General features: G+C 37.3%; 1 protein-coding gene across 1 annotated transcript; it reads left to right on the top strand.

Annotated features, from left to right (window-relative positions):
- The first annotated feature begins 7,432 nt into the window (after window positions 1–7,432).
- LOC131190774 (serine protease 1-like) lies at window positions 7,433–14,327 on the top strand. Its single transcript, XM_058168134.1, has 5 exons — window positions 7,433–7,472; window positions 8,831–8,993; window positions 10,512–10,765; window positions 11,915–12,051; window positions 14,104–14,327. Exons 1-5 carry the CDS (start codon window positions 7,433–7,435, stop codon window positions 14,251–14,253), a joined length of 744 nt encoding a protein of 247 aa, XP_058024117.1. The 3' UTR covers window positions 14,254–14,327.
- The last annotated feature ends 465 nt before the right edge of the window (window positions 14,328–14,792 follow it).

The following is a 14,792-nucleotide window of genomic DNA, read 5'->3' as shown; positions in this document are numbered from 1 at the left end:
CAGCTCATGGGTCTTCTTACTCTTGTTCTCTTTCTCTTCTTACTCTTTATTCTTGTTGCATACTCTTGTTTTCTTTCTCAATTCTTCATTGCTTTTTCCAGGATTTATTAGGGAAAACAAACAGCATCCAAACAAAATTTTTTAAATTCTGTGGATAATTGCAAATGTCAGCTTTGGTGGCCATCACCCAGGGGTATGGTAGTGGAAATTTTGAACTGGCAAATGCCACCTCTGGCTGGCCCCAGAGTGGGGTGGGAATGGAGATTTTGCAATATCCTTCCCCTGCCATGCCCACCAAGCTATGCCCACCGTTAGGGAAAAATTTTGAATTTCACCCCTGCAACCACCCTATTTCAAGGAACTGGTGATGTTTTCTCAGATCATTATTCACTTCTCACATCATGACCAGAAATGTTTCTGTGATCTGAGTTTCTTTAATAAGAGACATACAGAATTAAGGATGTTAATGTTGCCAAATAACTATTTTAGTCTGACTGCCATCTCAGGGATTTGTCTCTGGATTTGTAGTATTCCTAACTATTTGAAAAACAGAAATTCTAGCTACTGAATCAGGAAATTAGTTTTCATCTTATTGTCCTTCTGATAGTCCACATAAATAATTCAGAGTCTACCTCCCCATTCCACCATCTTACTGGCTTCTTTTAGCCATGCTGGCTGGGAATTCTGGCTGTTGCTTAGCATATTTAAAGGGGAGCAGTTTAGCAAGAGCAGTTTTAATAAAACCATTGATTGCTTTTTTGTTCTTTGCACATTTTCATTCTGAGTCTTAGATTGCTTTTCAAAATTTTGATCAATTTATATTGAATATCCTTATTACGGTACTTTAATGGAAGAAATGCTTTCAGCTTTCTGTAAAAATCCTTATCTCTATCAAAAGGTTGAAACTAAATAGAGAAGACATGAACTCAGACTGTGCTCAATCCAAACTTGAATAATTGGGCAACACACAATCTCAGCTCAAACTCTTTAATAGATTTGTAGTTTGAGGTCAGCCACAATTCAAATGTACACTCTTAAGTGAGCAATAATCTGCTCCTGCAGCCGGAATCAACGTAATCAATATTTTCTTCCCAGGAAAAACGACTTTCTTTTTCCACTTTCATCAGAGTCAAAGATTCTGCTTTTCAGTGCTGGTGACCTGGAACAGACTTTTCCTAGATTAGGTCCTCTTTGGTATCCTTCTACAAACTAGTTAAATGGGTTAGATGGTCCTGTTTTGTCCGTCCAAATTCTCCTAATTCATAATATATAGAGTACAATGAAACATGAACAAATTAGAATGTATTTTTGGAATATGCTGCAATTATCACTTTAGTTCAGCTTTTGAATTAACAGATCATAATAATACATTTACTAGTATGAAATATATTATTTTATTTCTGAAAATATGCACTGTCACCTTTGAACTTTTAAAATGTATCAGAAGAATAACCCAAGCATTTAAAACATTTTCTATCACTTACTAATTTTCCTGAGACATATACCTTCTTTCAAATCAGTAATTTAGTTTTATTGAATTGAAAGACAAACATATAGCTTTAAAGTGAACAGCAGCAATAAAAAATTCTTATCACAAAATATATTATGGCTACTACCATAAATATTGATTAGGTTTATGTTTACATTTCAGAATGAGTTAATGATGGAATCGTATCTAGTCCATTTAGATCTTTGTTCATTTGTTTTCAAATTTAAAGTGAGCCTATGAATTGGTATTTAATTTGTTGTGCTGTCTATCATTTTCTTAGATTATCATGTGGCAGCTTATCCACTGTTGGGAGCAATCTACCCTTGTTCTCACAATTACCAGCCACAAGCTTGAAAAATACCTGAATTGGTGTGTGCAGACTCTAAGGCTGCCGAATTGTTTCTTGACTTCCCCAAGTTAATGCTCTTCAGATGTGTTGAACTACAACTTCCATCATCCTCTGTCTACATGTTACTTAAAGAAGTGATCAACTGCCATGATCCATATGGATTAATTATGATCTGAAAGAGTATTACTGTACAGTATTGCTTTGTCGATCCGCTTGGATCTGCAACAGAATATCCTTTATAACAGTATGAGGAGCATCGTGTTTTATGATTAAAAATATGTTTTACAAAGTTTAGGTAAATGCATTATAATTGTATTGTGCATGTGTTCATACATATACGTGTACAGAAGAAAAATGTTACAGCCCCAGATACAGATTCCTTAGTATGCGTTAGGGACCCTGAGAGCTTATGCATGCCAAAGTTTCTTGCTTCACCAAGAATTGCTGGGAAAGAAACATCTGGAACCAACAGACGGAGGAGATGTCATCTTTTAGGCTATAGATAAGCTAATGTGAAAATTCAGGACCCATATCTGGAACTGCCCTGTCATATCAAGGACAGGTCAAGAGGAGTGACTCTTAATTACTTTATTGGCAATAAAAGGCCTTGGAGCTGCTTCAAGGGAAAGGGGTTAAAACAGGACATTTTGTTCACACTTAATGGAGAAAAAATACTTTTCTATTGTTTCTGACTTTTTAAAAAATCCCTTGCTTTATATCAGGGTTGTCAAACTCAATTTCATTAAGGGCTGCATCTGGGTTGTGTTTGACCTCGGGGGGCCAGGAAGGCCATAGACAGCTCAGCGTCATTCATGTTGGGGGGCACCTGTGGTGGCCTGAGTGCTCTGTCAGCAAAAATGGGCTTCTAAGCTCTGTTTCCAGCTGTGACGGCCTCCTGCAATCTTCTGCCAGTGAAAACGGAGCTCTGAAGGGTCACACACGGCCCTCCTGAGCTCCATTTTCACTGGCAGAGGTTCTGCAGGCCGGTCCCTCACTGTTTCCAGGGTTGCCCCATGAGCCAGATCTAAGCCCCTGTGGGTTGGATCCAGCCTGTGGGCCTTGAGTTTGACAACTCTGCTCTATGGCCTCACAATGGCATATGAAGTTACTTTATATGTTTTGTAGCTCTTTTTTTAAAATGTCATTTAAGTTCCACTAATTTTATATCACAAATCATGATGGCCAACAATTTTAAATAAAATTGTTAACTACATTTGAAGTAAGAAACCTTTGAATTTACTTTGAATTAACCTTTGAATTAATTAACTAATTATTAATTAATTAATTAATTAACTACTTAATTTACAGTAGTGAATGGTTCAATCAATCAGATTTTTATTACAGTTATAGACCAGCATAATTGTTGAATGGCTGAGCAATAGGCATCTCAGTAACATGCTAAAGAATGATAGAGAAAGTTCAGGTCCTTTCACTCTGCCTGAATTATTATTTCCAGAGCAATCCAAAGAACTGAATAATTGTTCGGTAACAAACAATTGTCAAGTCTTCTTAAATAAACTTCTACTGTTTTAATAAAAATACAAGATTTTTAAAAATCAAAATTTGTATTGGAGAGCTGAGCAGTAGCAATATTAACCCCAATCTATACAAGCGAATTGAGAGGATATAACAGGTGAAGTATGGTGAAGTGAAGATTGGTGGCTTTACCTCATAAATGTGCTAAAAAGAAAGATGAGCAGCCCAGTAGCTTTCATGTGAAACAGTGTATTTTCAAAAGATTTCAAAAGAGCATTTCCAAATGGTAGAATGAATTTTATAATAATTGGGTCAGTGCAGTAAAAGCAAACACAAAGTTTGTGTTTGCTTTTAATGGACAGCAAAATGGGACAGCAATAACAAAACCCAAAATTCACAGTCATGATAATTATCTCCATAAAATCACTCAGAATGTGGCAAGGGTTAAAAAAAGTTGAATTCATTGCTGGGCATCATTAAAAATGAGACTGAAAATAAAATTGTCAACACTATAATGCCTATACATACTGTAAATCTATGTTGTCACATAAATAATATACACTATCTTCTATGAAGCACTTCAAAAAGAATGTTTTACAGTTAGAAAAGGCAAAAAATACATAGAGTAGCTCCTTTATAAAAAAGGACTGCACCTTTGTGAGATTTTTTTTAAATTTGAAAATAAGGTGGGTTATAGGTGGCCTGAATATTGAAAAACAAGCTATGTCATAAATATTGAAAGTAAAAGCAGATTCTTCTCAAACAAAATTATAACTCAGGGTGGTCACCTCAAGCTAAATCCAAGGAAATGCATGCTCAAAATGTGTGAAAAGTATTTTTTATATAGCACATTAAACTCTTGGGTTGGACAGCACCAAATGAAATGATGATCTTCTAACCTATCTAGGTTTCAGAAGAGATTGAAGATATGTAGGCTAGCAGCTGTAATAGCTGTCCCCACACCTAGTCACCATCAGACAACATTCTTCTGCCACTGAAGCAAGTATGAAAAAGAAACTCTCTTCAAATCTCCTGGATCAAAACCAAGAGTTTTAGTATCAGTGGGAGGTACTTGCGGGGAGGTCTTGGAAGGGATCGGCATGATAGCAGATTCCTGTACTTGAGCCTTCAGGAATTTTAGGAGAACACATGGATTTAAGTTCATCCCATTTTACATTTTTCTATAAATCTGTGCAAAGCTTTGATTGAGTGCCTTCCTTTAATGAAGGCTCTTCATACAAAACATGCTTCAAAACATTGCTACTCTGGGAAGCAATGACCACACACACTGTGCTTTTTAAAACAAAGCAACTCTATTGCTTTGTTTGGCATCACTTTGAAGTCTCATTCAACATTTCCAGGGATCTCAACCAACTCTTTCATCAGCTACTGGAAATATTAGAGGAAGTTTACAGTGCTTGGGCAATTCATATGCAGAAGCCTCTTCTGGGCATAAGAATATACTTTCATTATATCCAATTAATATAGTTACTTTCATGCTTATGCTTATATATACTGTTGTGACAAAATAAATAAATAAAATAAATAAATAAATAAGGTTGTAAAGCCAAACAAGAACACTGTGGTAAAAGAAGATTCTTCTAAGTCCTGACCAAGATATCTACCAATCTAGGTAAGACAGCATGCTATGCCATCAGTCATCAATGAGCACAGAGTGGTGGTCTATTGTGAAATATTATGAGAGGAATGAATAAACATATTGGTAAAGCGGCCACGACATTTTCCAGACTGACAAAGAGAGTATGGCTTAATAAGAAGCTGACCGAACATACAAAGATCCAGGTCTACAGAGCCTGCGTCCTGAGCGCACTCTTGTACTGCAGTGAGTCTTGGACCTTTTACGCATGGCAGGAGAGAAAGTTGAACACCTTTCATATGTGCTGTCTCCGATATATTTTTGGCATCACCTGGCAGGACAAAGTTCCAAATAGCGCAGTCTTGGAATGTGCTGGAATTTCTAGCATGTATACACTACTGAAACAGCGACGTCTTTGCTGGCTTGGGCATGTTGTGAGAATGGCTGATGGTCGGATTCCGAAAGATCTCCTGTATGGAGAATTAGTGCAGGGAAAGCGCCTCAGAGGAAGACCACACCTGCGATATAAGGATATCTGCAAGAGGGACCTAAAGGCCCTGGGAATGGACATTAACAACTGGGAAACCTTGATCTCCGATTGTTCAGCTTGGAGGCTAAAGACGCAGCATGGCCTTCTCCAATTCGAAGAGACATTTGTTCAGCAGGTTGAGGCAAAGAGGCAGTCCCGGAACCAGCGAAATCTGGGGGCTGGGCAGGGGACAGAATGTATCTGCCCTCAGTGTGGAAGGGATTGCCACTCTCGAATTGGCCTTTTTAGCCACACTAGATGCTGTTTTAGGATCTCTTTCCAGAGCACGATACTATAGACTTTTGAGACTGAAGGATGCCAATGCATGAGAGGAATGTTCACATGATGGCACAGGGTTTAAGGTCTCATGGAAGTTTCTGTGTGTACAGTTGAAGACAATTCTGATTGACACTGAACTTTGTGTATTGGACCAAGATAGTCCAGCAGTTTGGAAAGAGGTTACATTTTTTGACTTTCCACATTTGTCTACACTGACCACAAGTAATAAATACATCAAGACATGTAACCATAGAAATAGCATATTTGAAATAAAGAGGGCTTCTTGCCCGATCCAAATTCTTTGCTCCAGTGACTAGTGGGAATTAAAATACCAAACATTGACAATTAACTCTTGCTTTCACTATTCTGCAGTGCATCACTCAAACCTCAAACTACATAAGGTCTTCCAGCCACCTTGTTCTGGAAGTTGTTCTGCCCACTATGCCACCTTCTGTCTTAATGACTCCATCAGTCTTCCCATTTCTGATTCTGGTTTCTGATCTTCCCATTTTCAGGGAGGATCAGAAACCTTTATGGGGGCAGACCATGTCCTTAACCAACCTATGGAAATCCGGAAGGATATCTCTTCTTTAAGTGGCTGTTATGGTGCTGGTAGGGAATGCGGTGGCTCAGGGGCAAGGAGGTTGAGCTTGTCGATCGAAAGGTTGGCAGCTCAGTGGTTCGAATCCCTAGTGCTGCCGTGTAACGGGGTGAGCTCCCGTTACTTGACCCAGCTTCTGCCAATCTAGCAGTTTCGAAAGCACGTAAAAATGCAAGTGGAAAAAATAGGGACCACCTTTGGTGGGAAGGTAACAGAGTTCCGTGCATCTTTGGCGTTGAGTCATGCCGGCCACATGACGACAGAGACATCTTCGGACATTGCTGGCTCTTCAGCTTTGAAAGGAGATGAGCACTGCCCCCTAGAGTCGGCAACGACTAGCACGTATGTGTGAGGGGAACCTTTACCTTTACTTATGGTGCTAGTCCTGATGGAGAAGACCCTGCAGTGTCGCTAATTGGACAGTTCTTTCACATCATGCAATCAAATCCAGGGATTTGACTCTCAGTGAGATGATCTCCCCAAAGCCAAGATGAAATGGGCAAACTGAGATAACTGTCAGTATACTCTCTGGATCAGGACCACAAGTGGATCAAATTGTTAAAAGATTACTACCCTGCTGTAAGTAATGAAGAGTAGACAAAAACGCTATGGTTCTTACCTATATCTCCAAAATAACATAATCTGACATAAGTATGGGAAATTTTTCTGTGATTTGTTAAATTTTGCCCCATCTAAGAAGAGATCTGAGCTTTGGCAGCCATGTCTTTGCCATGTTTCTTTAAAAGGCTTTTGATGTGGACAAATGTAGCTCGGGCTTTGCAAACCAAAAAAAATCTTAGAACATTCAGAAACATTCAAAGTAGATAGACAGAGGGCTCAATGGAAGACCCAAAACACAGGTCAAATGGAGCGTGAGTATCTACCTAATGCTTTCCTTTAGATTTAAGACACCTGGAATAATGCTATCACTGTAGTATATCATGAAAATGTCTAATACATGATTAATTGGTGATTATGCTTATACAAGACCTTGGGAAGTAGAGAGCTGTTGTGGCCTTGGGCCATAAAGATAAGATTCCCTGGAAGGGTATAAATGGGGAGAGATTCCTTCAGGGCCTTCCATTCAAATTTACAAAATACCAACAGACAGAATGAAAGTCCTGTGGATCTTTGCCTTCCTCGGAGCAGCACGTGAGTTTTAAAACAGATATGTGATTCTTCTATATTCTCTGAAGTTGGCGGGTACAGTGGGCGCAGCCACCTTTTTCTCTCCATCTTCCTCAGCGGGGGGGGCACTAAAAGAGTGGGTGCTTTAGGGCAGGGGTCTCCAATCTTGGCCACTTTAAGCCTGGAGGACTTCAATTCCCAGAATGCCCCATTTTCTGGGAGTTGAAGTCCGCCAGGCTTAAAGTTGCCAAGATTGGAGACCCCTGCTTTAGGGCTCAAATATATAGCTTTAAAGTATCCTCCTTTTTCCCATTACATCTTTTGAATCAAAGGTTTACTCTGTTTCCAGGCAATTCTGGTTATCTTTCTAACTAGACTTTATTAAGCAAAGGCTGATGGGTATCCTTTGGATTCAAGGATATTCTTGAATCATTATTCATTGTTCATGTGTGTATAATTTTATGTATAACCACATGAATCAGTTGAATGCCTAAGTCAGACTGCCATTTTCTCCATGGGCAGTGCCTTTATTTATATACTTCTACTATTTTCTCTGAAACATTTAGAACCCTACAATTTTCTAAGATGTACTAAGCCCTAATGAATACATGTTTTGCTGTAAGAAGTATAAAGAAACCTCCCTCGACATAAGGAAGCCTTTGTAAGACTCTTTTAGATTCAATTTAAGTGAAACTCCTTGTATGTCTGACTTGAAAGAGAGTCCTAAATTTCCTTTGTACTTGACTTAAAGCTAAATCTATTAACAGTAGAAACACACAAATGCCCCAAACCTTTCTCTCTCCTGAAGATTCACCTGAGTATAAATCAGGTTTTACCATTTGACTTTGGTATTGCTTTTTGGTAACAATTCTCATTGTTTCTTCTCTGCTATTTCCCTCAAAATACATGAAATACAAACCTATTCGAAGATGGCTTGATATCCAATTTTCTGTATGTACTTATATGTGTATATGTGACATATATATGTGTATATATGTTCATTATTCATGTAGATATAATTTAATGTATGAAACATTTAGAAGTTATGGGATCCAATCTCCCATAACTTGCAGATATGTTACACATACCTATATAAACCTTCATGCATCGTATGAATCTGAGAAAGCAAAAACCACAGCTGATGATCACCTTTTGGGGAACTTATAAACATATATTAGGAATGCTGAAATAATTCAGTCATTTGATAGTCAATTATAAAGTAATCTCAGTTGAGGTTAACATGCCTCAAATTACCAGGGAGTAGTGGCCTTCTCTATAAATAGCACCCATTGCTTCATGATGTCAGTAGGAACATATACTGCAGTTGACTTGCTACAAAATAGTGTTGTAATTAATCATTTTGATGTTCTTGTTCCTATCAGTTGCTGCCCCCTTTGAGGATGATGATGACAAGATTGTTGGAGGATATACCTGCCAGAGAAATGCTATCCCTTATCAGGTTTCACTGAATTCTGGTTATCATTTCTGTGGTGGTTCCCTCATCAATGAACAATGGGTCGTTTCAGCTGCCCATTGTTACAAATCGTGAGTGAAGAGTATTTTTATGATGATCTCAAAGCAATTTCTGTTAAAAGCAGATCTCTATACATGGAAGTTAAAAATGCACCAACGATAAATCAATGTCATATTCATTCAGTAAAGTCTTGCATGCTTGTGATTCCACTTTTATTTATTCCTAGTCTGGTGTTTTATTATTAAAAATCAATCCCAAAGCTGAAAAAATGCCTATGATATCAAGGTAATCTTACAGGACTATAACTGTCCACTCAGTTATATAAATTGTGATAGTGGTATGGAAATATTTTAAATAAATCAATTACACTTCATCAGAAAAACTTACATAGAGTGCAAATATAATGATAATGATCTGAAAGGGCTCCTTACATCACTTGCTAAGCTGACGCATTACCTGAAAGTCACACGTTTCTTCAGAAATAGCCTGTCATGGAACTGATTCAAGGGGCACATTTTTTTTTTCACCTGGATCCAATACGTGAGAGTAGAATCCTATTCAGGATCTCAAAGGTCAGGGAAATGATCCAAGGATGAAATGCAACAGGTAGAAAATATTTTGATTAGAAGGCAAACAATCTGTTTCTAACAATTACAGTATAACAGTTAAGGCTGAGCCAGAAGTTTTATACTATCTGCCAAAAATCAGGAATAGTCTTGTGCTATTTTGTTTTGTACCTTAAGAGGGCTTTGAAGCTTTAGTATGCATTATGTATACTTAGAGCATAAAACCTGAACCTAACCCTGAAAATGGAAGGTTCGTGCTTTATTTCTCTTGTATTTTGTCTTATGAGAAAACGCTACTTTATGCTTAAGGGCAAAGTTTAACTTCCACCTCCATCACTAAATTCTTATTATATTGTTGTGAACCACCCAAAGTTGTTGAGAGCCAGTACAGCTTAGGTTCTTAGAAAGAACTTTATGCTATGAAGGCCAACACCAGTTAAAGAATTGTCTGCTGTGACTTCACATTGTTGTGAATATATAATAATAATTTACAGTCTTCTTTCCAGCGTCTGTATTTTTACAATGGTTGGAGGCCTTGTATGCATATTCCATTAATTTGTGCAACAGCTATATGTAATGTCTAAACAGCTTTAAAAAGGTCACCTTACTTTTCTTTGACATTTGCATTTTCTTACATTGGGCTTTTTAAAATGTAAATTCCTTCACATGAACATTCTTTTAACATGTAACTATATTTGTTTGTATGAAAAATTCAAGAATTATTTTTTTCAGATGCTTTGGGGGAAAGCATAGAATTTGATAACACAAATGTCAGACTTTCTTGGTTAATACCAGAATTTGCATTGTTGTGGAAATGGATGAAAGTAGACTCTCTAAATAAATATATTCAACATTATACAGGCTAGAATTGTTTTAACCTCTATCTTTGTGAAATTTACGATATTAATCATGAATACATGCAAAGATTGGAGTCTCTACTAAAAGTATTCAAAGCTTTTTTTTCAAGTTGAGATCAGACATTGCTTTGCACAACAAATATAAAGCTGCAACATTAACTTTCAGCCGCATGGATGTGATACTTGGAGAGCACAATATTATGGAAGATGAAGGGAGCGAGCAGATTAAAAAACCTGCAAAAATAATTGTCCATCCAGACTACAACTCTTGGTACTTGGATAATGATATCATGCTCATCAAGCTGGAATCACCGGTCACTATTGATGCAAGTGTCTCACCTATCCCTTTGAGTAATGGATGTGCAGCAACTGGTACTAGTTGCTTGATCTCAGGATGGGGCAATACCCTCAGCAACGGTGGTGAGTATTAACAAAAATTGGTTAACTTAATCTCAGGTATATGACTGAAGAACTGTAATTGCTGCTACCTGCCTGTCAGCCCAACAACATTCCAGACTAAGAGACCAATACCATGTAAGTCAGCTTTTTCAAATGGCTCCCACCATTTATATTTCAAAAGGCCCTGAAGACATGGCTATTTGCTCAGGTCTTTGATGGGGACGATTGATGCCCTCTTTTCTTCCTTTTCTTTTTTCTTATCCAGATTTGTTTTCTCTGTCATCTTTGTTTCGGGTTCCTTATATTATTGCTTGTTTTTAATTTGTAAACTACTGGTACCTAGAGCTGCTGGGAGTCAGGCTGCATATAACTTTTAGCAACAAGAACAACATCTCCCCATCCCAGGTCCTTTGGAAAGAACCAGTAGGTGGATTAAAATGTCAAATCCATCCTAAACATCAGGCTGCCTGCATGACAAACCATAATAATAACACAACCTTGCAAATTGAATGTGCTTTGCCTTCCCTCATTTTATCTGCATGTGAATTATGAAGGGGCTTATATGAGACAGTTTTTCAAGTTATTTTCTTGGCCTCTGCTCAAGTCCCTCTTATCTGACTATTGCGGTGGTAGCAGCTTTGGCTCTTATCCTTCAAGGCCATTCCCTAAGACCTCTGCATCACTAAATGCAAACAACACTTCCTAAATCTAGTAATGTGTTTCTCACTGTTGAATTGTTAAATGCTTTAAGTATTGACAGGGATAGAGACATTCAGGGACATCTTGAATCTATTATGAAATTCCTGGTTTAAATTCTAATTAAGAAGAAAACAATTCTTGGACTGAGCCTTGAACCAATGTAAGCCTGTAAATGATGGTTTGGATGGTTTTAGAGCACTGAAGATGAATGTGCCACTTCAAATTCCACTTTTTTCTTCTTCTTGAGGCATTTTTCTTGTCTTGAGTTGGTTACCTCACCTCAGACATCATATTCCATAAAATTATGTAACTAGCTAGTTGTTTTTACTTGTCTTGAATTACAGGGTTGCTGCTGATCATTTAAACAGAGTCTTGTGGCATCTTTTAAGACTAACAAATGTTAATATAAAACATGTGTTTTCATGAGCTGCCATTCACTTCCTTATTTTTTCCTTTCTCTTTTTTTTCTAGTGAACTACCCTGATCTTCTGCAGTGCCTGAATGCACCAATCCTAAGTGGTGATGAATGTAATGCTGCTTACCCAGGACAAATTACCCCAAATATGGTCTGTATTGGATACCTAGAGGGTGGCAAAGACTCTTGTCAGGTGAGGACACTTGTTTTCTGACCATCTGAAATGATATGCATGCAGGATTAATTTACAGATGAATAGAATAGAATAGAATAGAATAGAATAGAATAGAATAGAATAGAATAGAATAGAATAGAATAGAATAGAATAGAATAGAATTTTTTATTGGCCAAGTGTGATTGGACACACAAGGAATTTGTCTTGGTGTATATGCTCTCAGTGTACATAAAAGAAAAGATACCTTCATCAAGGTACAACATTTATAACACAAATGATGGTCAGTATATCAATATAAATCATAAGGATTGCCAGCAACAAGTTACAGTCATACAGTCATAAGTGGAAAGAGATTGGTGATGGGAACTATGAGAAGATTAATAGTAGTGCAGATTCAGTAAATAGTTTGACAGTGTTGATGGAATTATTTGTTTAGCAGAGTGATGGCCTTCGGGAAAAAACTGTTCTTGTGTATAGTTGTTCTGGTGTGCAGTGCTCTATAGCGTCGTTTTGAGGGTAGGAGTTGAAACAGTTTATGTCCTGGATGCGAGGGGTCTGTAACTATTTTCACGGCCCTCTTCTTGATTTGTGCAGTATACAGGTCCTCAATGGAAGGCAGGTTGGTAGCAATTATTTTTTCTAATTTCTGCAGTTCTTATCTGTGTTTTTCTTGTTGGGTTGCAGAACCAAACCAGACAGTTATAGAGGTGCAAATGACAGACTCAATAATTCCTCTGTAGAACTGAATCAGCTATATTATTTTTATAATCAGCTAGATTATTATTATAATCATTAGCTATATTATTTAAACTATTCTTTTAACATTTCCACAAAAATAGGTAAACATTATTCCAAAGCAAAGCAGAAAGCAGAAATAAAACTAGGCAGAAGAAAAAACAGGAAATAAAATAAAAGGATATTAAAAAAAAATAGGAATGAGAAATGTTTGGTGTTTTAAACACTAAGTTAAATACTGACGACACAGAGTAAATTGCTCAGATTTTTCATTGTGTTATAGAAAAGCTGTTCATATGTAAGAAGTGGAAACCTCTTGAAACCTCTTTTCGCATTAGTGTGTAGCAAGACCTTACTTTGGTATAAGATAATATTTTTAATTGTAGAGTTATGGCTAAAATATATTGATTTAAAAATACATGTACATCTTTAACATTCATTTCTCCTCTAATCAACATTGTTATGGATATGAGTCCATGTGGTACAATTGTAGAACACTCTAAACGTGACTCAAAGCCAGTGGTGAAATCTGAACCCGTTTACTATCGGTTCGCTGGCTATGCATGCGTGCCAAACATGCACTGTGCATGTGCTTGCGCAGTGCGCACCATGCACCAAATGCGAGGTGTGCAGGCGGGCAGGCAGTGCACACCAAAAAGAGCCATGGAGTAAGTAGAACAGTGTGTGTTTGTGTGTGTGTGTGTGTGTATGTGTGTGTGTGTGATCAGCTGTGGCGCGTGATCTTTGGAGCCTTTTTTTAACTTTTAAAAGCATTTTTTTACAACCTATTAACAGGTTCTAAAAAAATGCTTTTAAAAGTTAAAAAAAGGCTCTGATGATCGCTCGCTACCGCTGTGATCATCAGAGCCTTTTTTTTAACCTTTAAAAGCATTTTTTACAACATATTCGGCTGAATACGTTGTAAAAAATGCTTTTAAAAGTAAAAAGAAAGGTCTGATGATTGTGCGTCGCTCACCTGATCGTCATAACTTTTTTTTTGTAGGGCTACTTGTAAGGCACTGTTGACATTGTAGACTGACATGGTAGGAAGGGGAATCTGGCCTCCTATCTTACATTTTGATTTAAGCTGAAGCAAAATACGGAAGATTACAAAGGTCCCTCTTGGTTTGAAGAAAGCCTCTATAGACTATGAAACTTGGAAGAATTTAGCTGGGATGACAAAAGTGTTTTGAGTAATCGTTCAACAAGGTCTCCTTATGATCTGAAGCTACTTTTTAGTGTAGGCTTAAAGAATTCAGTAACAAATGTTCAGTTTTATTTATAGCCAACTAGAATATCAAACCTTTCTTGCTTTCAATTCTTTTTGCCTTTTAGGGAGATTCTGGTGGTCCTGTGGTTTGTAATGGAGTGCTCCAGGGCATTGTCTCCTGGGGTATCGGTTGCGCCCTGCCTGGCTATCCTGGAGTCTACACCAAAGTTTGCAGATACATCAACTGGATCAATGAAAACATAGCTGCCAACTGAAACAGATGCTTTTCTCTTAATGTGATTCGTCTTGATAGAGAATGAAATGAAATAAATAGAGCCTGATTACCATATTCTCTGTTTAATATTTTTATTTTAATAATAGTCATATAGATTGAGCAGCATATTAAGCAGCAGACAGACAAAGAGAAGGAGTTAGGCCTACCTTCCTGCCAATTTAAGAGTAACCAATTAAGAGTAACCAATGGAGAGAGACAATGGAATGGATGATCCTTGATCTGAACAAAAGATTTGTTTTCTTTTCCTTTCTTTCCTATTTACTATATATATATATATATTTTCTTTAAATGCGTTCCTTATTAGATACATAAAATCTTTTAACAAAAACTATTTAAAAAAATAAAATCAGAAACTGGCACAAACTCACTTTTCAGCATTGGGAAATATTACTGCCATTATGTTTTTGTCACTTGAGCTGTTCTCTCTGTTGAGATTTCTCTAGCAGTTATGTGACAAGGAAATGTAATATAAAGAAGTTTAAGTAAACATAGGAAATGAGACATCTCAGAAAACCAGGT

This window comes from Ahaetulla prasina, chromosome 2 (assembly GCF_028640845.1).
Source record: "Ahaetulla prasina isolate Xishuangbanna chromosome 2, ASM2864084v1, whole genome shotgun sequence".
In the NCBI taxonomy this organism is placed as follows: domain Eukaryota; kingdom Metazoa; phylum Chordata; class Lepidosauria; order Squamata; family Colubridae; genus Ahaetulla; species Ahaetulla prasina.
The sequence above is the reverse complement of the archived record's forward strand: the minus strand, read 5'-3'. Positions and strand labels throughout refer to the sequence as shown.